Genomic DNA, 25987 nt, shown 5'->3' with positions numbered 1-25987 from the left:
TCGAAAAACAAAACCAGCTAAGAGCAGTCTATTAAATACTATAACCTGCCCTGTGGGCGTGGCCATTTGCATAGCCTCCTGGTTATCGAAGTTCAAGTATTCCTCAAGTGAGGCTGTTTGTTTGCTGAAAAATAAATTAAATGGATTCAAACCCCCAGTGGGGTGACGTTTCGGTCCGTGGCAAAACTTGCTGCTTTCCATCATGCCATTCATCTCTGCAGCTCACCCCCGTTTAATTGGAGACACGGTAAGTGACTCCCCGGGCCGCTCCTGCGGTGGTAGATCTTTTGCAGCCGGGCCAGCCGCTTAACATTGTCTTAAAAAGAGTTCACCCATAAGAGCCACGCTGTGAGCTTAAATCCGCTTTATTTGATGAAAGGCTGCAGACAGTAAAGGGCACCACCAAACGTCTCTATTCTCAGCCAGACGTGTTTCGGAATGTGTAATCCCTTAATCATTGGCATATTCGAAAAACAAAACCAGCTAAAAGCAGTCTATTTAATACTATACCCGCCCTGTGGGCGTGGCCATTTGCATAGCCTCCTGGTTATCGAAGTTCAAGTATTCCTCAAGTGAGGCTGTTTGTTTGCCGAAAAATAAATTAAATGGATTCAAACCCCCAGTGGGGTGACGTTTCGGTCCGTGGCAAAACTTGCTGCTTTCCATCATGCCATCCATCTCAGCAGCTCACCCCCGTTTAATTGGAGACACGGTAAGTGACTCCCCGGGCCGCTCCTGCGGTGGTAGCTCTTTTGCAGCCGGGCCAGTCGCTTAACATTGTCCAAAAAAGAGTTCACCCATAAGAGCCACGCTGTGAGCTTCAATCCGCTTTATTTGATGAAAGGCTGCAGACAGTAGAGGGCACCACCAAACGTCTCTATTCTCAGCCAGACGCATTTCGGAATGTGTAATCCCTTAATCATTGGCATATTCGAAAAATAAAACCAGCTAAAAGCAGTCTATTTGAGCAGGACCACAGCTTTGTGGTGTGAGCTGACGCCACAGCATTGTTTGCTGGACAATATTACTAAACCTAAGAAGTGTAAGATGTCATATCACTTTCTACAGTTGGCTTTGGTACTGGTCCATTACTTGGATGGGAGTACGAGCGCCTTACAATGCTCAGTAGGCCTGTGGTCCCTGGCCAAGTAGGTGTATCTCAGAGAAATGATGACAAATTGCAGGCGGACTTGGAGGCTTGGGGGGCACTGCGCAAACTCGTCATAGGGATGAGGGGAGTGAGTCAGATGCAGGTGGCTCTGAGAATAAGAGTGAGGTGCCTCTCTTGGACGGGGGAAGTGGAATGTTGGTTATATGGAGTGTGTACTTGGATTTGGGGGACTCTGTTTAACGTTGAGTCAGACGTCACCTTGAGGTGCTTCATTGTGCTTCATAGCTTGTATTAAGTCATATACCTATAGTCTCTCAAATGTTAAAGTGACTTATTATGGACCATGTACACGATTGTCTATTCTGTGTTGGGAAAAAAATTATTAATAAATGTTTTAAAAAAAGAAATAGTATTGGGCATGCAACTTATATAAGGGTTTTAACAGAATTACTGTGTTTTTTTTGTATATCTGTGTCCTCCTGCTGTAGCCTCGCTCTATTAATTAATGGAAGTTGGTGTTGGAGAGAGCGGCTCACCATTCCGAGGGACCTCTCTGATCTACTGTAAGGCAATATAAGTCCCCAGGTTGAATCTGTTTGATGTTGCTAGTCTGCAAGTTATTCTGAGTCTTTGTGGGCACATGGGACTGAAGGCTGATACTTGAGGCTGGTGTATTCCTGTGGGGGCAAATTGTGGCACTCTTGGCCTCATTAGAGAGTGTACAGGGTAAGCGTGGGTGCTAGCTGCTTTGACTTCCTACGTGTTACGTAGATTGACTAAGGGTGGCAAAACCGATGTCTCAGATAATGCTAACGCTGTAGAGAGTTGCGGATTTTGGGACGGCAGTAGAGACTCTTGAGTTTTCAGATTACTATCCTTAAGGCCAAACAATTCATGTTTGCATCGTGCTGGACTAGGGACAATGAAAAGCTGACTTGATTTTCATGGAAAGTTGGCCTTGTGTTAGCTGTCGCTGTGACTGATATTTTTTGCAAACAGCAGCTATAACTTTCGCTTGGTTTCGCAAGCGACACCACACCCTTCTTATTTAGATCGACAAGAGAAATAGTTTGCTGGGGTTAAGCTCTGGATGTAGCGTCACATTTTTGCAGGGTGCTATCCTCCTATATGTTGGAGATGTACAACCTAGCTTGGATTGCCATCAGGCAGTAGATTTTCTGTGAGAAGTGGGAAATGGTCAATAGGAAGTTCTGCATTGGTGAGCTCACCGACTGAGAGCATGGAGATGGTTCAGTTTGTTTATCACTTGACTTAAAAGACGGCCCTCCTTCTTCTGAAGATAGGTCAGAATGCGTGGTGGAGCAAGAGAAAGCCTCCAATGGCCTACTATTAAGCTTAGCCACAGTGATGACTACAATTGTTTGTTTGAGTGCCAATGTTAGTTTTACTGAGGCGGCCAAACAACTTAATGCATTCAGGTAGAGGCTTCACTGTTTTGAAATCACTTGTGATTGACTTGAGGATAGCGGTAACCTCTTCTACTTTAGATATATTTGTTTGACACAAATCCAAGCATATCAATTGTGGTGGAGGTACGGCTGCTTGAGTTTTACTGATTAAGACATTCAGACCTTGACGTTTTACAACAATCCCTTCCACTTGAGAATGGAGATCGAAAACGGCCCTTATCTGCACTTCCATGATCAAACTTTGCCTGGAGAGGGCTGGAATTAATATATTTAATGCTGCAGAAAATTAATACCAATTGGAAGAATCATTATTTACATACTTTGAGCTATTGATTTTGACCTCAGATTAAAAGAGATCATTCCATGGTTCGTTGGTGCTGAAATCTATAAGCTCCTCATCTGTGACATAGTAAGGGCTCATGGTGGCTTCAGAATCAAGAGCCAAAAAGTATCTTATTAGACAGGTTTAATTTAACTGCACTGGGGGTGAGGTCCATCATCCGCTTTGGGTCTCCTTGATGGTTAGATGGCAGTATCGGAGAAAGTGATCACATTGTAAATGGTATGAGTAAAGATGACCTTGTAGCAGGACTGAAACTGAATCAAGCTGAGGTCGCTGTGCGGGATCATAGACAGTTGGTTTTGCACTGTTTCTTCATCTGGGAGCATTTTTCCTGTTTAGATGGGGCCCGTCCTTTAAGTTCCCTTTGTCCCTTATTCTCATACACATGCCCTTGCTTTTTGAAGCAATGGAATTATGCATGATGGTCATCATAGCTTTGTAGCTATAATAAAAGTGTGAGGTTATGAAGCAGAGATAAAACAAAGAATTTGCAAGAGTGTTCCCAAAGTGAGCAGTACACTGACAGGTCTTACTATGTTGCACCTTCGTGGAGTTTAACACTTTACTGTGTCTTCCTTTAGGCGGCATCAACTAACTCTAAGCGATTCACCCTAGGGCTGCAAGGGGGAACTTTAATTACGCAATAAGACTAATGTAAACAGATGGCGTTAGTAAACAGGAGTGATCCGTTGGGCCACTCATCATGTCCTAGACTCTCACCCCCTTGCGTTGCTTAAGCAATCATAAAGCGTGCAATGTATGCACAAGATTTCCTTTTATGGTTCTGTAGAATATGCAAGGTTGTGGGCACTCTCCTCACCACCGGGCATTTAAGATGCCATGCTTGCCTCAGTGGTGCAGTATTGGCATAGGCTGTGTGTGCAATGTGGGCTAAGTGAACTGTGCAAGCAATGCAGCAGTTCAAGGGGACCGGGTCACACAGGATCTATACTTCCACAGTGGGTGCGCAGGCTCCTCATGCAAGCCCAAGACGCATCAGCCTAAAGCCGGCCACCTCCGTGCAGTGCAGGGAGCCTAGTGCTCTTACACCCATGCTGCCACTGCTGCTGACCGCCGCTTACTGTCCACCGCTTATTGTGTATTGCGCCACCATGGCCAACCTATGGGAGTTTTCCCCTCTCCACTCCTACTGCCTAGTTGTCAAGGACCGGGGCCACCTGGGACCATCCTTACGCTGCCGACTGTCGCTGCCTGCTGCCGCCACAATCTTCCTCCTTTGCCTTTACCTAGATAATTTATGGTGCTTTTCTCTGGCAACAGCTCAGATAGGAGGAGGCAGTCATTAACATACATGGGGTTTTAGGACTGGCTTGATGGTGCAAGCCTGACCTATTGGCATTGCTAATGCTTGTTATTATTTGAATGAGTTGAATCCAGAGGCTTAAAAGTGTGAACACAGGATCAACCGAGAACTAAGGACCGGTTTTAAAAAATAACGAGGCACACTTTTTATTACAAGAAGTGTGTAAAAGTAGGCTTATTTTCTGTTGAAGCCTAAATTTTATATTTAAATCGATTTACTCTGGGAGTTAGAAAGGACAATGTTAATAAAGTGGTATTTCAGTGCTTCCATTCTAAAGTATTTGGATTCATTTTGTATAAATGTACGTTAAACTTTCAAAATGGCATCATAATGCCACATAATGTTGCAGAATTTGCCTTTCCTTGCTGTACTATTTTGTCAAAATTGCTGTTATGAACTGATCCTCCAGTTTCATACAGTTCCAATGGACATGGTATAACCAGCTGGCATCACCCAGCTTCAAGAAGGGTGGGATTCTGAGGGAGAGGAGGCGTTGTCCAGGGGCTCATGTGCAGCCATGAAAGAGGCAGACAAGGTGGTTTCTAAGAAGCAGGCTAGGAGATGATTAAAGCCGAGATGCTGACTGAATGCTGACAATGACATGGCTGCTTCATTAGGTGCTTACGTATCATGAAGCAGGCATGAAAGTTTACATCCTTGGGTGATAACTGCATATTAGAACACTGAAGGAAGTGACATTACTGAATTTCTCATCATCCATCTGGACAGGATGGAACATTACTGGGTTTGTTACCAAATATTGCCTTTAAAAGAAGAAGCCAAGATAGAGAATATCATCTCCCGTCACCCATCAGCACAGGAAATGATCTCATAGCATCCTGCACTTTTCCTCCCTCTCAAGACCTACTTAATGGCAGATACAACACAGAGACGCAAGCAGCAGGTGTGCCACTGGCATGCCAAAGGCACACCACAGGCAAGCCAGTCTCTCCCATCCAAATCTGGTCTGCACCCAGCGCCAGTAACCCTTGTTTGATCACTGCGCAGCGGTACTCTGCAGCACTCCTTAGGACGCTATACCCCAGACGCCATTCTCCCAACTGCTGCGGTGCCTCACATCATGGTAGGAGCTTTCACCTGCACCCACTGCTGGTTCTCTAGCAACAACCCACCCACACCTCCTACACAAATACTAACAATGTCCTCAACACCCCCTCCCAACACACGCCACACAAACACTAACAACGCCTAAATCCCTAACCTCTCCTACAACCCAGGCCCCAGCAGCCCCGCACATCAACACCCACCCACATACATGCTTCTCAACAACCGAAATATAGAACTTTCTGAGCAGCGACGCACCCAACATCCTCTTCATCACAGAGACCTTGCTTAACCCTTCATCAGCTATCCACATCGCCATGGCAATGTGAGCGGGCTATAAGAGGAGGACTCACTGTCATCAATTCAGAAAACATTCAACATCCACAGAGAACACCGCCCTATTCATAAAACACCTGCACACTGGATGCGAGCCAGCTGCCTGAAGTTCAGCTATGACAAGACGAAAGTACTGGTCTTTTGCAACAAGACTTCCCCTTAGGACTCTACATGGTAGCCTTTGGAGCTAAGACCAACACCACACCCACAGATCACGCAAGAAATCTAGGGATCATCCTAGTTGACAAGCTCAAGATTAAGGCTCAGGTCAATGCCGTGTGCACCTCCTGCTTCGACATCCTATGAATGCTGCAAAAAGATCTTCAAATGGTTGCCTCAGAACACCAGGCTGATCATCATGCAAACATTCATTAACAGCAACACTCTATACGCCGGAATCTCTAAAGGACGCCTACACAGACTCCAAAACATCCCAAAAATTGCTGCAAGACTCATACTCAACCTCCCACACTGCACCCACATCACACCATACCTCAGGAAGCTTCACTGGCTCCTCATCCTCAAGCACAGCCAATTCAAACTTCTCACACACACATACAAATCCCTACACAGCAGAATACCTGAGTTGCCACATACACTTTCACCAACCCACCAGACACCTACTATCTGCCTCACTCTTACTTATTCCCCACACAAGCATAACTGGAGGACGTCCATTTTCCTATATTGTACCCAAGACAAGGAACAGCCTTCATCAACACATCAGAGCCTCCTCCTCACTTCCTGAGTTCCACAAGAAGCTTAAGACCTGGCTCTTCGTATAAACACCTTGGGCACCAGACATCTATACACCGGCCCAGACCCCTGTATACTCTCTTGAATGATTAGTGCGCTATACAAATCGACAGAAAATAACATAACCAAGATGCAGAAAGGGTGACTTGAATCTTTGAAAGGTACTATGAACTATTTATTGATGTATCCACAAGAATTGTGCAAGGATTTTCATTACTCAAGATAAAATAGCCTTTTTTTCTCATAAAGCGCTTGTCACTCACTCATGAAAAGACAATTTTTCCAAAAATTAGATAAGGGGTGGCCCCTGAATGCTGCAGACTGTCCTTGCCTTATGGAACAATCTGTCCTGCATGACCCTCATTTGTTTTTAGTACCCCAATTTAAATACTATCAGTCTACTAAGGTGTTTCAAAATCTAATGAATTGACCAGGACCAGGACCCACCAGATTACCCAACTCCCAACCCACTTTGAAATATTTTATTTAACTCACTGGAGTACAGATCGACCAAGTTCAAAACCCTGTCCTTATTAGATGTCCATGGGAATGGGGAGCGGAACATCCAGCCCTAACTCAGACCATATACACAAAGGTATAACACAACTGTCTAATTCAGGAGACGTTACAGAAGGCCCAGAAGCAGAACAAGCAGAACAAGACCTCATGCAAAGCATATTGTCCCAGTCTTTCTTCAGGATTATTTTTATCAGGAGCTGTGGGCACTAAAAGTAGCCCTTAGGTGAGGGGATTGAGCCAACTCAACATTAGTTCTCCTCTGGCATCAGAAAGTTAACAGCAGTTTATCTAAGGCCAAGTGCCCTGATTGACCACACAAGAAATCAGTGTTATTTTCACACATAAAGTTTGTTCACGGCCCAAGAAGAACAGCTGTTTCAAACAATTATTCGAGTTATACCAAAAGTCCTGATGCAACTCGAGGAACTGATTCACGTTTACTATATATATATATATTCCCACAAAGAATTGCCTCGCAAAATGAACCGGAACCTTGAAGGGCGGCCAGTGTAGCTAGTGCGGGGCTTCCTGTAATAATACCACCAAAACCTTGCTTGTAGAACAAAGAGGCACACTGACTCTGGCTGAATTGCTGCATTTCATTTATTCATGGAAATAGCACAAAGGCAATAGGCGTCCTTTCCCAACGTTTCTGCTTCTGCAAGCCTTGATCACGGGAGGAATCTCTGACTTTTGAATGACCCACGTGGTTCCTTTTAAACACTGCAGACCGTATTCTTTTGCAGAGTGCGCAGGGGGAAAAGGACTTTAAACTTTATTGCCTTCGTGCTATTTCCATGAATAAATGAAATGCAGCAATTCAGCCAGAGTCAGTGTGCCTCTTTGTTCTACAAGGAAGATTTTGGTGGTATATATATATATATATATATATATATATATATATCAGTCCAGTAAAGGTTTGCAAAGCAGAATAACTTTGCAGAAGCTCTAATATTATGTGAATATTAATTAGGATTTGCGTTACGTTCTCTGCAAAATAAATCTACCCCTAAGGAGTTTTAACATCTGCGGCCTCCAGTTTCTTGTGAATACTGTTATACTCTGTGTACCATTTTTTCCTAACTCGTGTAATCGTGCAGAGCTTTTGCAAACTCAGAGCCCTGGTGAGTGTATCATGTAAAGTGAGATTTTGTCAGAGGAATGGAGAATCTGTGTTTTCCAGAGCAGTAATATTTCTTAGGGTTTAAGGGACCGGTGTTCTTTAGTTCCTACCTCGGTTACCCTGTTTCTTTTGTCCATCCACTTCCTATCATATTCCGCCTTCTTTAGTTGCTTCTGAGGAATGGAACAAAGAGATATCTCAGACAATTAGAAACTATAGTCCCTGGGCATCAAAAGGCAAATGGCGACTTGCAATAGGTATTATTAAATAATTTACTTTTGTGTGCGAGCAGCCTCGAAATGCAAGACATCTAACACTCAAAGACAGAGTGAGCCAAGGTCAGTGTTGACTGATACTTCAAACCACAGATTCTTCACCTTGTACATATCCCCAGATGCCAGACTGGATCCAAAAATTCAAAAAGCATTGCTCCTGCGTTTGCTCAGGAAGTAATATGCAAAGTTGCGTATAAGCACCACCCATGCACCCTGATGCCAGTTATTTTCCTTCTACACCGTCAGACGTGAATCCGGGGCTTCATTCCTCTTTTTCTTCACTCTGTGAAGTGGCTTTTTCCTTCAACATTTCCTAGCATACAAGGGAACATGTCACCCCAAAGACTACAGGGATTAAGCCTTGTAGGCACTGTTGCAAACAGATGTCTGTGACAGATCCCCACAAGGTTTGTGTGTGGTGATTGGGTTAGGTGCATTACTCCAAGGCCTGCTACTATTGCACTCATATGAATCCAAATGTCACCAGAAACATAAAGCGAAGCTCTGTGGTGAAACACCACCAGAGTAGGTCAAAGTCAAGAGTGTGGACCCACTCTCAAAGTCGTTCATAAGGCAAATCTTCATGGACAAAGACTTCTTGTAAGTCCAAGAAAAAACATAAGTCCAAGCGGACCCGGCCCCTTCCCATCACTCTTGTTCTCCAGAGAAAGTGCAAGGGCATAACTGTGCTTCCAGGTTTCACTCCTGTTCCACTGAGGAGCCAATTCCAATTTCGGTTCTGATGTACCCTGAGTTCCCAGGTCTGTTGGTGACATTGCAGTACCTCAAAGCTTTTTAAGAGGCCATGCTGCGCATCTTTTGCACGCTTCTGGGTCCGCCTTGGCGCCATCTGTGCTCCTTGAACCCACTTCAGGGTCAGCATTGACAATGACTTCGGGTCTGGCACTGACATCGACGCAGATCCCTTGGACGCCAGCCCCAATGCAGCCAGTGCTGGAGGAGTCACATCCTATCGTGGTATCTGACTCTGAGCTGAAGGCTTCTCAACTGAGGTTGCTCCCGTATCCTGATGTGGCATAGCCAATACTCAATCCTTCAGATTTAGAACTTAGTCTACTACTGTACTGTCACGTGTAGACACTACACCAACTTTTCGGATTGATCTTTGACCTGAGCCAGCCATTTGGAAGCAGCAATAGAGGGAATGGGGTAGAGTTTGCTTGACCCTATGATAAAGACCGTTGGTACATGGAACAAAAAGAGGCCAGTGGGTTGGATACCTCACTCGATACTGGCTTAATGTTCTCCCCCCCCCCCCCAAACGAGCAGCTACAGAAGAAAGTATGTCTTTAGCCACTGAGATTTAGATGGATGCTGAAGTTCTTGACCTCCACCTTCACACTATGGAGGTAAAAAAAGATGTCCTCACTTAGTTCCTTCAGCCTGACCAGACACTAACCGAACCTCTCCTGTGTACACTGTTGGGCAGTTTGGTAAAACCTTCACTGAACTGGTAGGTCATCCGTCATTATAGGCCAGTTCCAGGGGACCTTGAGGGTTTAGTGGTGCAGCGGTCCACTAGCAGAGTCAACAGTAATGCATTTCCAATGACTCCTTCTGACAGAGAGTCCATAGAGTCAAAGAGTCCAAATATATGGAAACGTTTGGCAAGAGAATGTTCTCCTCTGCCAGTTTGGCCTTGAGGCGGGTCAACACCAGATGCTTCCTCAGACCTTACACCCACACACTCTTGAGCATGGATGGTGAGATTTTACTGGCAGTCCTGGGAGACTTACAGGCTTCGTTGATCCAGATCATTCATGATGGCCAGGATGTGGGCAAGTGTGGTGCTCTGATGCCATGCATGGATGAGTTCAAAAAGGGGGTGGTGATGGACAGAGTATCTGAGTTAATTAGAACTCTCCTACCCAGTCAACAGATCAGGGCTTGATCCATCACCGTTTTTTAGCTCACTGCACCATCCCAGCTCAGAACCTGGCTATATGCAAATTAGTCTGTCCCTGGCCCAGTGCATCATGGGAACAGGGCAGACCAAACTACCAAGCCAATTCTTTACTGGAAAGGAAACAAGCTTCCGGGGACCGGTTTCTGGTATTACAGCCGTCTTCGGCCCGGCTTGCTTGAATCCTGATGGTGCAGTGAGCAAGGGACTCATGTCTGAGCATACCCTTCCACACTTATGGTGGCCAAAATAATTTCAAAAAGGGGGTGGTGATGGACAGAGTATCTGAGTTAATCAGAACACTCCTACCCAGTCAACAGATCAGGGCTTGATCCATCACCGTTTTTTAGCTCACTGCACCATCCCAGCTCAGAACCTGGCTATATGCAAATTAGTCTGTCCCTGGCCCAGTGCATCATGGGAACAGGGCAGACCAAACTACCAAGCCAATTCTTTACTGGAAAGGAAACAAGCTTCCGGGGACCGGTTTCTGGCATGGCCAGACTAATTTGCATGTAGCCAGGTTCTGAACTGGGATGGTGCAGTGAGTTAAAAAACGGTGATGGATCAAGCCCTGATCTTTTGACTGGGTAGGAGTGTTCTGCTTAATTCAGATACTCTGTCCATCACCACCCCCTGTTATGAATCGTTTTGGCCACCACAAGTGTGGAAGGGTATACTCAGATGTGAGTCCCTTGCTCACTGCACCATCAGGATTCAAGCAAGCCGGGCCGAAGACGGCTGCAATGCCAGAAACCGGTCCCCGGAAGCTTGTTTCCTTTCCGGTAAAGAATTGGCTTGGTAGTTCGGTCTGCCCTGTTCCCATGATGCACTGGGCCAGGGCCAGACTAATTTGCATGTAGCCAGGTTCTGAACTGGGATGGTGCAGTGAGCTAAAAAACGGTGATGGATCAAGCCCTGATCTTTTGACTGGGTAGGAGTGTTCTGCTTAATTCAGATACTCTGTCCATCACCACCCCCTGTTATGAATCGTTTTGGCCACCACAAGTGTGGAAGGGTATACTCAGATGTGAGTCCCTTGCTCACTGCACCATCAGGATTCAAGCAAGCCGGGCCGAAGACGGCTGCAATGCCAGAAACCAGTCCCCGGAAGCTTGTTTCCTTTCCGGTAAAGAATTGGCTTGGTAGTTTGGTCTGCCCTGTTCCCATGATGCACTGGGCCAGGGCCAGACTAATTTGCATGTAGCCAGGTTCTGAACTGGGATGGTGCAGTGAGCTAAAAAACGGTGATGGATCAAGCCCTGATCTTTTGACTGGGTAGGAGTGTTCTGCTTAATTCAGATACTCTGTCCATCACCACCCCCTGTTATGAATCGTTTTGGCCACCACAAGTGTGGAAGGGTATACTCAGATGTGAGTCCCTAGCTCACTGCACCATCAGGATTCATTCAAGCAAGCCGGGCCGAAGACGGCTGCAATGCCAGAAACCGGTCCCCGGAAGCTTGTTTCCTTTCCGGTAAAGAATTGGCTTGGTAGTTTGGTCTGCCCTGTTCCCATGATGCACTGGGCCAGGGCCAGACTAATTTGCATGTAGCCAGGTTCTGAACTGGGATGGTGCAGTGAGCTAAAAAACGGTGATGGATCAAGCCCTGATCTTTTGACTGGGTAGGAGTGTTCTGCTTAATTCAGATACTCTGTCCATCACCACCCCCTGTTATGAATCATATGCATGGATGAGAGCCACAGGCTTCTAGGGGGACGTCCAGACATCCTTAATGGACATGCTCTTCGATGGTACCCGCCTGTATGGTGAAAAAGCGTCTCAGCCCTGGGATATTTTAAGGCGAGCCAAGTCACAACACACTCTTTGGGCATTTTGGCACCAGTCTGACATCTCTCCAACAGCTTCTCCCTTTTCAGGGATATGCAGGGCCTCTGCGTATCGATAGCTTCAGGCCCAACTGCACACACAACAGACCTCCCAGCCAATTCAAGATTAGGGCCGTGGGCCCAACAGACAATGACTAGGCCGTCGTAAAGCCCAAATTCCCCGCCACTCTTGGCAACTTCAAAACCTCTTTAGTGTGCCCTTAATGGGACATATCCATCCGGTAGGAGGCAGGGTCAACCACTTCCTTCTAGGTTGGCAGAGTAATAATCCAACAGTTGGGTCTTTCAAATTGTCCAACGGAGCTAAACCCTGATATTCCTTTTTGACCCACTACACCTGCCGCCTACATCAGAGTAGCTTTTGGTGGGCCCTCTGCCCATTTTGCGGCAAGCGGTACAGACTCTTTTGGCAGCTCTTTTGGCCAAAGAAGCCACAGAGATGGTAGTGGTCTTAATAGTAGAGATTTTATGTTATTCCCGCCTATTTCCTTGTGCTAAAGGACAGAGCCCTTCATCCTATTTTGTATCTTCACCCTGTCCACTCTTTCCTGCACAAGAAAAACTCAAAATGCTAATGCTGGCCCAGGTTCTTTCTCCCTGGATCCCTTAGATTGGATGGTGGTGTTGTTTCTACAGAAAACCCCTATTTTCACATCCCCATTCTGCAGATCCACAGGCACAACCTGGTTTAAAGTAGACCAGAGACCACTTTCAGTTGCCATGCCCTCTTTCTGGCTCACCTGCTCCCCTCCAGAGCTTACAGCGGTGATGGAGGTGGTGGCTGCCTATCTTTGGAGTCCCCTACCTCGACAACTGGCTATTCAAGGCAAGTTCTCTACAGTCAGTCTTAGACCACCTCCACTTGATGACGAACATCTTGATATCGTTGGTGTTCTCACTCCAGTTGCCAAAGTCACACCTGACTCCTTCTCAGGCTCCCCTTCATTTGAGCTATTCTGAATATGATGTGCTTTTGGGCATTTCCTCCCGACGAACAGGTCCAGGAAATTCAGGCCACGAGCCTGATGTTTCAGCCTCTGTCTCCTGGGTCTCAGTGAGAATGGCCTTGAGGCTTCATGGTCTGCTAGCCTCCTGCATCCTGCTCACCAACGATGGATTATGGCATATGCAGGCTCTGAAGTGAGACCTGAAGTCTCAGTGGGCCCAACATCAGGAGAACCTGTTGGATTTCTTCCAGGTGTCGGAGGAGACTCCAAAAATTCGACAGTAGTGGCTTTCTGGGAGAGATGAAGATCAGAGGACTTTTGTCTATGGTGGAGAACAGCCTCTGCCCAATTCTGTTGGAGCTGTGAGTGATTTACTTAGCATTCATGGCCATCCTGCTGACCATCAAGGGAAGACTGTTTAAGATTCTCACGGACAACACCACCGCCATGTGTTAGAGCAACAAGCAAGGTGGGCAGGGGTCTTGGATCCTGTGCCTGAGACTCTATGCTTCTGGAACTGACTGAATCATCAGGGCATTTCCCTATTTCCTTCATGGGACCTGGCAGGCTGTTTAAATGCCAGAGTGGAAGAGTTCAGCCCTTGAAGCCTAGCAGATCACAAATGGCAGTTACACCCGGAGGTGGTGCAGGGCATCTTCCATTAATAGGGACTACCCTGCCTCAATCTCTTTGCCCCAGCTAAGAATGCACAGTGTAATGCTTATAAGCAACAGGCATCAAAAGTAGCAGGGACATGTTTCGGTGTCATAAAGGGACTTAGGAAGCTTTTTTACTTGCTGCCACTGGAGGCAAGAAAGACTGTTACAGTAGCCCTGGTGACATCACGGATAGACTACTGTAACAGTCTTTACGCAGGCACCAATAAAGGGGTCACTCATAGGCTCCAGATGGTGCAACATGCAGCAGCCAGGTTGGTGCTGAAATGGCCGAAAAGGTCGTCCGCAACGGACGCATTAAAAATCTTACATTGGCTACCAATAATAAAAAGGGTCCTTTTTAAGATACTGATTATTACCTTCAGAGCAGTCCACTCCTTAGGGCCAACATATCTACAGAAGAAGTTCTCTAGGTACCATCCAACACGAACCCTACGCTCCTCAAACGCCAATCTGTTGGCTGTCCCAGGGTTCAGACTTAGGACGCGAGGGGGTAAGTCATTGTCAGTGTTGGGCTCGAAAGCATGGAACACTCTCCCACCCCACCTAAGGGCCCTAGAGAGAGAAACAGAATTCCGTAAAGAATTAAAAACCTGGATTTTTAAGCTACAAGATACCACTGTTAGAGCATTAGTGTGATAATTGGACTGGCGAAAACTAAGCAGCTGGACCATTTTACATCTCTTGGTCACTCATGGGCGCCTAGATGCTCCTTGGAGCGATAGTTGCGCGGTACAAATAAGCTATCACATCACATCACATCACACTTTGCGTCCTGGAGTTTCCAAGAAGGTTTTGCCTCAGAACCGCATTACACATGCAATGGAGCAGAGGACTCTTATACGCCTCTCTGACACTAACTTTCCTGCCCCGAGTTCTGATGAAGTTCAGGAATGACCAAGTAATCCTATTTGCTCCAAATAGTGCCAGGAGAGGGTGGTACCGGGAACTACTGGGCCTGAGCATTTGTCCTCTGATCAAGCTATCGCTTCCAGAGGATCTTTTACTGCAGCAGCGGGGCAGGGTCCTGCACTTGTGCATTCACAACCTGCACCTCCGTGTGTGGATAGTAAATGGTGACATTTAATGTCCTTTGACCTCCCTCCTGAAGTTGTTGATGTCATTCTTGCAGCTAGGCATCTTTCCACGAAATCTGTATGCTGAGTGCTGCGATAGGTTTATGGCTTGGTGTTTTATCAGCCTGACGGCCCATTGCATGCCAAACTGTCAGTCGTATGTTGTTAGTCACAGCAGGGTCATGCTGTGGGGACTGTTAAAGGTTACTTGTCAGCCCTTTCACATTTAATAGTCTGGCTGCCCTTGTTTATAATACCCATTGTGATGTGTTTTATTAAAGGCTTGCAACCTATGTTCCTTCCAAAGCCCTTTTTAGTGCCACTGTTCCACTTTCTTTGCTTCAACTCGTCTCACAAAAGAGGACGAGAGACACTATTACTTGAACTCAAAGAGAGCCCTCAGCTTTTTTATTGATCACACCAAGGAATATCAGGTGGACAGTCAGCTCTTTATAGGATTCTCTGGGGTGAAAAAGTGCAAAGTGGTGCAGAAGCAGAAGCAGATCATCTTGCAATGGATAGTCCATTGTATTAAGATCTGCTATACATTGGCTAAGAAGCAGCCTTCAGAAGGGTCTCATTGTACCAGAGCCAAGGTGGCTATCACTGCATTCACATACAGACTGCCTGTCCTGGATTTCTGTCAGGAAGATGCTTGGGCATCAGCACACACCTTCACAAAGAACTACTGTCTTTGACAGTCAGGTCTGCGTCGGGATGGGCATTTTGTCCAGCTGGTCCTACAAGGCATTTTTCTCTGAGCCATTCCACACAACCACCACATTGGGAGTTATTCCTTTGGAAGTAATTCACAAGGTGAGGATCTGCAGTTAGAAGTATCCATCAGTAGTACAAGTTACTTACCTTTGCTAATGCTCCTTCTTGTGGAAACTGTGTCTAACTGCAGACTCCTCACCGACCTCCCACCTCTCTGTTCCATCTAAAAAGGTCCTAATTTAGAAATCTGCTTGTAGATTCTTCCACTTCACAGATGGACTCCATGTCTGAGGGTGCAGACAAGCTTCTGAAAAATCTGAGGTCAGCACACATGGGTGGATCCTATATGCAGCTTTGGGTGTCACTTCCTGGAACGCAATGGAGTTGATGTGGAGGCATGCAGTGCCACCTACTGCCATGCACAAGACTGCTTTTTGAGTTTCTGGAGTCTGGCGCCTAGGCATATTCACAGGCGGAGTAATCTGCGATTAAATAGAGTGTCCACCAGAAAGAGCATTACCAAAGGTAACTTGTTAATTTTTCACACCCAAGGTGTAATTAAATCTTACCACAACCCTTACTTGGATTAGGATAGTGTTCTATAGTTTTGTGATCATTCTGATCCCCCTGCTTTTTGTATCCAGATGGTGGCCTAGAACTACATGCCACTGCATCGCTGTAGAACCCCTAGAGTTGTAGGAAAACTGTAAAACCGTTGTATTATAAGCTCTCCACTGCCCGCAGTCACTGCACCTGACCCAACCTATCTGCAAAGACAGCACCAGCCCTCAGAGGCACACCTCAGGCACCACCACCCTCTACTTGTAAGTGGTACACCCACTCCTTCCTACCTACAGACATTTCACTACCACATTCCTACTTGCAGAAACTTCACCAGATTAAACCGTGCAGAACCTGAACCCCTTAGGTGAGCCACACCAGCCCCCCTACCTATGGGAGCTACACCAGCTCTAACTTCAGGTGGTGCACACGCCCCCCACCTGCAGGAGTTGCACTAGTCGGCTGTCCGTCTTGCAGGAGGAGATTTCAGACAGGATCAGGTACAACAGCCCTAAATGGAGAAAAGGAAAGGTGATTAATATCAAGGAAACAAACATTAGGCATGCATACAAGGAGAAGAGGAACAAGGGTTCAGCAAGGATCCTGAGTGCAGAAGGAGAGCAAAGGTACAGGGGATGTCCTGGGGAACAGAGATTGCATGAGAGGAGAAGGGGAAGAAAGAGTTTATTAGGGAATGAAAGGTGCAAGAAGAGAGTAGGGAAACAATGTCTACAGTAAGGAATGAAGGATGCGTAAACAGCCACGATGATCACAACCCCGTCAGTCAAATGTCTGCTCCCCATTCCAGCACTGAGAAACGACAGGCCTGCCACCATGGTAAACAAAATGCAACGCATGCTGTCAGAACAGTTGCTTCTACACCAATACCGCTTGATCGCTAAGCAACCACCCCTGGTTCAGATATGTCTGACCTGGTCAAAAGATTAAATTAACAAAATTGCACCTTCACCAATGCAAGATCCACATCGAAAAATATCTGTTGATATTACATCATAAATAAAATAAATAAATACATAAATTACTTCGTCAAGGATGTGCATGTCTACTAGCTGTTCATAATTGAAACATGGCTAGTGGATGACACAGCGCCAATCGTGCAAGGAGCAATATCACCAGGATGTAAAATCATCACAAGAACCTGTATAAATGGTCCCTTCACACCTTGCACCTTACGTAATTTCCTGGCTTCTGAATCTTTATAGTGAAGGGCAACCATTACTTAATGGCATGTTCTACCCTCTGCTATACAATCATCCTCATCAGACAGCCTCTTTCGTCACCACCTAATGCAAAGGCTGCGATTTGCAAAATCACGTGGTTTGCAACACCAAAATGGCTTTTTGTTATGTAATAAACCCTTTTTCCGATTCTGTAACACTTTACCAAATCGCAAAATGGGTTAAGGAAACCATAACAATTGCTCTTTGGAAGGGCGTGCTTAGAGTGTCCCTTCCAAGTAATGATAAGGTATGTACCAATGTTTTGCGACTGAAATCAGGTTGCAAAACATTTATATTTTACCAATTTCGCAAAGGAGGATTTAACCTATTTCCAAAGGGGCAAGCACTTTTTCTTTATGCTTGATTTTTTAAAAAACTTTCTTTATTGATTTTTAGTATAACATACAATCAGTAAGCAGCACATTATGCAAATACAGAATATTACATGCAGTGAGAAGAAAAATAACACATCATTGTACATTGTGGACCATTCAACATTACCTCGACCCACCACCCACTACACTGCTTTGTTCTTTATGCTTGTTAAAATAAAAGGTTTTTGGGGTAGTAAGCAGTGATCCACGGGATAACTGTCAACTCGCAAACAAACAAAAAATCATTAATATTGACGGGGTAGGTTGGATCGCAAATCACTACAAGTGAGAATTTTGTGAACTGACCTATTAGTACATACGTTGGTTTGTAAAATTCTTTTCTATTTCTAAAGGTCGGTGCACAATTTGCTACCACTGTTTCAACATTTCAGACATTATGACCCAAATCTTCTGTCAATGAGAGTGCTTATCCCCAGATGTTTAGCACTACGCCTTATGCAGCTCATCATTTAACCATCCTGGATGAAATGCCTTTTTTTAAAGTTTGTGTATTGGTTTTCTACAGTCAGAAAAAATTGCTAACCATTGCTGTATAGCCATTTGCGAACTTAGTAAGTAAACATTGTACAGTAAATACGTTGTGAATCCACCTTATCATTACGGTTCCCAGTTTTATGGTATATTTTTTTTTTTTACCATTTCCATCTGTATTTATCGATGTTTATTTTTTGCTGATTTTATCTGTATTTATCCATATTTATTTTGGGTTTTGTGAAAAAATTAAGCTGAAATTGGTATATCTCCAAACTTATTTAACCGCTAAATATGCACTCATGCTTGGATGTCTGCCAGGTTTCAGTGTTGTGAACACCCACAGAAGATGAATCAATGCACTTATATGAAGATATGCATATTTCGGTATCAACCTTGTGCATATCTACTGCTGTTAAAGCCTCTTGACTAAAATTCCTTTCTTTTTTAACCCCCTTTATTATCAATCCACACCTCTATTGGCCTGGCAGACAGTATTTAGATTTACTAAAAAGCACCCTTATTTCCGTTTTTAGCCACATTTAAAAATAAATATAGACTTGAAAATTAATGTTTTCTGTCTATATTTATCTGTAAAAATCTGCAAAAACAGGAAACCGGGAGCCTTACTTATCATACATGTAAAAATGATGCTATAACGTTTACACCTCAATAGTGTAATATGTTGCCAGTTAGTTCGAGGAGTACTGCAATTGATTAGCACAAACTCACGGCAAACGGGGCTGCGGGGAGGAAGATAGATAATATTGATCCCTTATATCATTCATTAAAAATAATTTATTTCAGGGTAAATCCCCATAGAAACTTATCATTTCATACAGTCTTAATATGCAGTAAAATACATTATTATATTAAAACGCATTGTCATTTTATAATTTAGTAAAAACTAACTGATCTGTTATGCAGCTTCATATCTACACTTTAGATAAAGCATCATTTTAAAGTACAATAATTCATCTTAAGGTCTTGCCATACGAGAACGTAATGACCATGCCCAAAGTAAAAACTTTGACAATCAAAAACAATCTTTTCCAAAGTGTCTGATTTCAGAATCCTCAACAACTCCCAAAAAGACCTCACAACCAAGGATCGACATAGAAAAATTATCAATTTTTTCCTTGCCGCTTTATAAGCTGGGCAGAAAAAGAGAAAATGATGTTCTGTTTCTTTTAGTGTAGGACATGCTGTACAAGTATCATTTGACTCAGTATATTGTGACCATTTGACAGTAAAGGAGTTTACTGGCAAGACACATACCCTAATTTTGAAATACAAGTTATTTGCACTATATGGTACAATTCCACATATATATGGTTCATATTTGGGGATACATTTGTGAGCTAAGAATGTATCAGTTAGTCCTCCATCTCTCTTTTCAGAACAAAATGTTTCTATAACATACTGCCAATAATATTCCTTAATCCTTAGTCTTGAATTATTCTTGATAGCTCCAGGATTTTCCCATAATTCCCCAAAATCCAACTTCAGCAGCCAGGACTTAATGTAACTAAGCCAGGGAGTAATACAATGTTTGTCAAAATTAACAAATCAACCACTACATTTACAGTGCTAATCTACCAGCCCTGATTTTCAACTTGAGTCTATATGTGTATTCATAGACAGCAAATAGATCGTAAGGAGTATCAATATCTCTTTGGACCTCGCGGTGGGTGACATGGGTCCTGCATACAGTTCAAGTTGTTCATTGGAATAGAAGTGATTCGAGTCACTGTTTAAGCTGAGGTACCCCCTTCTACCTTTTTTGAATGCCATCTCTCTTTTAGCCTTTACCAACACTAGGGCAGTGAATATCCTGTGAGCAATGGGAACACCCCTTTCCCCCAGCCCAACAGCGCATCCTCAGGATCTGGCGGGATCACATATATGACTGTACTGCAGCACAACACCAGGTGCAGGAAGCCCCCCTCAGAGACCCCACATCTGATACAGTTACAGTTTTCACTGAGCCCTCATTTCTACAGACCCCAAGGGATGTAATAGGCTCTGTGCAAAAAACGAAATCAATTATGCAGAGTCTACTACTCTAACAGAGTAATCCATTCTGGGAGCAACAGAAGCACCAAATATCTTCAATGATCTTTTGCTTAACGTCTTCCCCCACCTGACTGGCCTAGGAGCAAGCAGTGGTGGATTCCACCTGCACAATTTGGTAAAGGATCGAGGTAGATGTGGCTGATGACAGTTTATTTAGGGTTTTAAGGACTTCCGGCTACAGCAGAAAAGCTAAGATCTCTGATCCATAAGCCCCCCCAAAGTTGATAGTATAGACAGGGTGTGAGGAGATCCCTTCTTAATATCATAGAGAGGAATTAAGCTGCCAATTTTTACATATCTTCACAACCGCCTTAGAAAAGTGGGCAATTGAGGGATCCCTGTTTTCTAGTGAGTCATCAGCAATCTTGGATGTGGGACAAAAGGGAAGTAGATAATGTCCAGACCAGCTCTCTCCTTCAGTTTATCCCAGGTGCGGGTGGTGCATCCAATAATATCTATAAATGTCATATGTCGGGTTGGGGGGGGGGGTAATGTTCCCACAAGAGTCTGGGGCACAATGCCATCTGGTTCAACAGCAATGTGCTGGAGGTAGGGGGATGGATGAAACCAGTAATAAGCACAATGGGCTTGTGCACATAAATGATAGAATTCAAGGTCTGGTGTCTCAAATCCTCCCTGTTAAAATGGCAACATCAGTGTTTTCCATTTTACACTCATGCCCAGCCCATGCCAGTCTGATCAGCTGGGATCTCAAAGATTGAAAGAGGGACTAGTTGAGGAGGAAATGGATGCTCACAAACAGCTGAGGGAGCATAATCATTTTCATTAGTGCTATTGGTCTGGCAAGCGACAATGGTGGGGAGGATCCATTCTGTAAAACTGCTGGGCATGCTGGGCTTACCAAGAAGAGCAAATAAGTACTCCCATTCCAATGAATCAAACACCTTAGAGGCGTCCAAAAATACAGCTACCAATTTATATCTTACTCTAGGTTGTGTAAGAGGAAAAAGAGAGTAGGCAAACTATGCACAGTATATCTGACTGCAATAAACCCAGATTGTTCAGGAAGGACCAGGTCAGGAAGAAGGGGTTAAGTTTAGCCAGGATTCTAGTGTCGCAGTTTAAGAGCATGAGAGGCCGGTGTGACTCACATTTGTTTGTAGATTTGCCGAGTTTCAGTAGAGTAATTCATTTTGCAACACTCATCTTACAGGGAGTTTTCCAGAGCCAGGAAAATTACCAAATGGAACCCACCAATCACCTCTTTCATTTCATCGAAGAGCTGCTGGCGTGTGGTACTAAACCATGCAGTGTTCTTTAGATACTCTGCCACCTGGGCAGGTAGTGTGCGCCCCCTGTATACAATATAAGTTGGGGAGATACACTGAAAAGGTGGTTACAATCTGATGGGCTCTCTTTAAATCTTAAATTTAATTTATACAATTTACAGCACAAAGCTCACCACTTACATTAGCCTTGCTCTCCCGCTCAATAGGCTCCAGCACACACACATTTCCTGTGGTGCTTTCCCATTCTTTAAGACTAAGGAACATTTGGATAGTTTGTCCCTGATCTCGTAGAGGGTGGAGGCCCTAGAACCACTTTCATGAGACAGCTCCAAGTTCCTTGTCTTGCCCGCCAGCCAAGATAGGTTTGTCCTAAGTGGTCTCAGTACTTCATCTTGCTTAGCCATGTATCTGCCTCTGACAACAACCTTGAACACCGTCCTGACCATGCCCATACTGTTCACCGACCCAAGGTACTTACTTTAGTAACATGCTGTTATCTCACATCTTAGTTCGTAACAAAGTAGACTCTCTGCGAACAACCCCATCCCCAGACGCCACTGCCAAACAGAGGGAGACAATCCAGAAATGTATAGCTTCAGAAGCACTAGCACAAGGAAAGCATACAGGCCAGGTGTTTAACCTCACGCTACCAGGGATGATCTTCCTAGATAGTCAGCCAATAGCCAAGCGAGACCACATGTTTTGCACAGCATAGATGAAGGTGCCTTCCCTTATCGAGGAGTGTTTATGCCGCCATATATCTAGTAGCTTCTGTTCCAACAAAATGTGGTCTATAGGGAACTACTGGTAGCTGATGTACAATTAATCAAGCTTGCTGATCTATCAATTTGTTCCTGCAAGGTACAGTTAAAGCTGCTACCCCAGAGCAGAGTCTTTGGCTCAGTGGCCCGGATCTGACCCCATAGGGTCTTCTATATTCGGACCATAATTATTAAATATAGTTATGTGTGTGAGCACCTTCCACCCCACTTTTTTGAATATTGAACTTGATCATCTATTATGGTGCCCATAGGACTGAATTGTACACCTCCGCATTGGATTGAATTGTGCACCTTTTTTTAACATGAGGATCAACACCCCTGTGCCGTAAAAGTAATCTGATGGAACAATGCAGTGCGGTGCCCTTCTTTTAGCAAATGATTTACTGACCACAAGGGCAACCCTAGAACAAGAACCAAGGGTAACAAACACTGTAATCCAAACAAAGATTATTGAGCTACATTATCATACTTAACTACTAAAAAAGACTAAGAGAAACTCCATATAGCAAAGAAAGAATAAAGGAAATTATTTGCACATTGGACTCTAATTCTCATGGAAACAGGTTCTATTCTTTTTCTTGTCTAATAGCTGTATGAGATTTTTACACCAATTCTAAGATCTTTTCTTGCACATATTCGGTGGTGGAAAAGCCTGCTTAAACCAAATGTTTGTCGCTGAAATGTCCTTTTTGTAAAACTTATGTATATATTGTGATTTTTTTGTAGAAAGTCAATCAAGTGGTCGCTTTCACTCTTGAAGCTTATTGTCCTGATGATGACCCTTAAAGAAATTTCGGGTTGAAATGCCGTTGACGCCTCTAACATGGCTTAAATCAGAGATTACATTATTTTTTGATTGTGAACTGTGTTTACTGTTATTTGTTTATTTTTCTCTGCCACTGTTTTTTTGATCTCACACATGTTTATGTTTTTTGAGTGTATAGTATGTAATTGTTTGAGCGCCCCTCTGTTTTCATTAATTTCATTACATTTATTTATGTAACCATTTATATACTTGTTTTTTTGTGACATTGTGACATTCACAGGTTTTTCCTTTATCCTTTCTTTGCTATATGGAGTTTCCCTTAGTCTTTTTAATGGTTAAGTATGATAATGTAGCTCAAGAAACTTCTTTTAGCAAAGGCTGATTCAATTTGCTCGGTAAGGTGTGTCTCTTATAAAAGGGTGATACTAATATGATCTCTAGCAAGTAAAACAAGTAGCTGGTGCATTTTGCGAGACATTCAGTGTTACAGTTACAAGTGATAGGGGCTTCTTCTCCATATGTGTCCCATAAAGGAATTAAGTGGACTGATTGATAGGTGAAGCTCTAGCAGATTATGCAATTTCACGTCAACTGCATGACTCTAGACAATTGGCCATCCTATTCTGTTGCCCATACTACCGAACAAGAAAATGTTAACACATTAAGGGGCAGATGTATCAAGCGTTTTGCGACTCGCAAAGGCCGAAATTCGCAGAATTTCGGCCTTTGTGAATCGCAAATGATCTTTTGCATGTTTTTTAATGTATCAAAAAATCGCACATTAAGAAATCGCAAAGATTTGCAATTCCTTAATTTGCCATAGCATTTAAGGAATCGCAAATTTTGCGATTCCTTAAATGCTATGTATGTAGCATTTTTCTTTTGCAAATTACCACCAACTTGTAGTTGATGGTAATTTGCGAAGTCCTTAACAAATGCACAATTTTGCATTTTTTAGGGTGGCATGTGACGCACACACATGCCCCTGGGGCATGTATGTGCGCCATATGCACACACATGTACATTTCAGGGGTGCAGCAGGGTGTCTTTCAGACACCCCTGCACCCTTGAAATAATTCTCAAATTGCGATTAGCAATTTGAGAATTAGTTCACAATCATTCCTATGGGCCTCCTGGCCCATAGGAATGCATGGGAAATTATTCCTTATTTGCGAATATGCAAAATGCGAATTCGCAAATAAGGAAGATTAAGGAATCGCAGAAAAATAGCGATTTTTTTCATACATTCCATTTTGCGATTTCTAAATAGCGATTCCTTAAAAATCGCTATTTAGGATTCGCAAAATGAAATCTTGATACATCTGCCCCTATATTCCCCATTTTCACATCCCACTCTAATAGCCCAAATCCACCGGACATATAACCGTAAGACTCTCAGGCCATCCCAACCCCCCCTCAAACCCCCCATCTTGCCCAACTATTAAAGTTAAGTAAGAGAGAGTAACCAAGAACACATTTGTGGGTAATACCCTCAGGAGGCACCAAGAAAGTCCACTTCTACCCATTTATTGTAAGCGGAGGGGGCAAGAGGGCAGGTGTTGAATCATCTCCTGTGCATGGCAATATGTGAGTTGTGCAGTTTTGTAATTATGGCAACTTACTGCTACATCTAAGAGTGGCCACTACCCCCATGGGACCCTGGCTGAGACCCACGCTCCATGTACACCGCACTAGATTACTATAAACAAATAAATTAGGAGGCAACTTATACAGTACATTATTGGTCCACCATATTCAGGTGCGATGTGAAACTCAAGTGCACTATTTTCAGGTGTATATTAATCTGTGTCACTATCCTGGGGCGATATTTGGGGCACATACTGAGAATCACACCCGGATCCATTAAGTGATCATTTCTTCAGGAATTCAGTTGCAGGCTGTGGAGAATGAATGATGTGCTGTTTGCCCTGGTGCAAAATCTTCAGATGGGCAGGATAAAGCATTGCATATTGGATTTCGTATTTTTGTACAAGCTTCTTGACTGTAATGAATTTACGCCTCGCCTCCTGCACTACTGTAGTGAAATGTGGAAAAAGGGAAATTGTGTGGCCGCCATAGTTAAGGTCTCGGTTCTCATAAGCCAGAGGCAAAGCAATATCCCTGTCTCAAAAAGTGAGTAGTTGACCACTTTGGGAGCAGCAGAGGCCCCCAGTGGCGGTCTTAAGATGAGCGACCGGTGGGCCTGTTCTGCTCTATCACCAGGAGGCGTGGAAAGGCCTCCTGCATGAAAATCGCCAACAGCATTCTTTCTCTGTAGTTGTCCAGGCTGCTGGTGTTGGAAAACTCAAGGATGTCCAGGATGTGAAGGTTATTACACCTGTTTCGCACCTCCAGCTCTTCTTTTTGGCATCAGTGACATTTAGCACTTTTTCCATATTTAACATCTTTTCAAACTTAGTAGTTAGAGTACAATTGGTGTCTAAGACTGTCTGCTCGACTGTTTTTAGCCTAATATTATGCTTTCCCAACTTTTATGAGATGGAGTCCATTCTCAGGTTCAAGGTATATTTGATGGTGGGCAGGGCCTTCCTCCCTTCCCTTTGTAGTCAGCCCATCAAGATTTTGATGTAAAATATGACTGTGATGTTGTAAGTCAACAATGGCGACCTGGTGTTAGCGCAGAGGACGAGCGCAGCGGGAGCGCTGACTTCGCGCCAAAGTCGAGCCCGTCTGCGCCCGTCCGCGGCCGACCGGGGCTAGGGGCACCCCACTCTGCTCAGCTGATCAGATATACTCCATCACAGCTTTGCTCCTATTGGACCCCTGGTACCATTCCTCTCGCCGTATCCAATCGCGTGACCTCTCTTGGATTGTTTACTACACCTTTCTGCTCTCCCCCGGAGATTGTTACCCAGCTGACACTTCTGCCTTCTACCCTACCCCCCACCCCACCCCTTTCCTTTAATCCTCAATCGCTGGTATTTAACATCTCGGCTGCCCTACTTAACAC

At 44.3% G+C, this 25987-nt stretch overlaps 1 protein-coding gene across 2 annotated transcripts in view; it reads right to left on the bottom strand.

The window, feature by feature from the left end:
* Window positions 1–25987, bottom strand: part of LOC144825506 (uncharacterized) — a 337701-nt gene that overhangs the window by 70981 nt on the left and 240733 nt on the right. Inside the window, exons 6-7 of one of the 2 annotated variants that reach the window (XM_078684163.1) lie at window positions 16476–16546; window positions 8118–8180 (exon numbers count right to left, since the gene is read on the bottom strand). In XM_078684163.1, coding sequence (XP_078540289.1) covers window positions 8118–8180; window positions 16476–16546 — 134 coding nt within the window. The remainder of the gene's footprint in view (window positions 1–8117; window positions 8181–16475; window positions 16547–25987) is intronic. The other variant, XM_078684164.1, reaches the window with a different exon arrangement.

The sequence above is a fragment of the Lissotriton helveticus genome, chromosome 1_1 (assembly GCF_964261635.1).
Source record: "Lissotriton helveticus chromosome 1_1, aLisHel1.1, whole genome shotgun sequence".
NCBI lineage: Eukaryota > Metazoa > Chordata > Amphibia > Caudata > Salamandridae > Lissotriton > Lissotriton helveticus.
The sequence above is the reverse complement of the archived record's forward strand: the minus strand, read 5'-3'. Positions and strand labels throughout refer to the sequence as shown.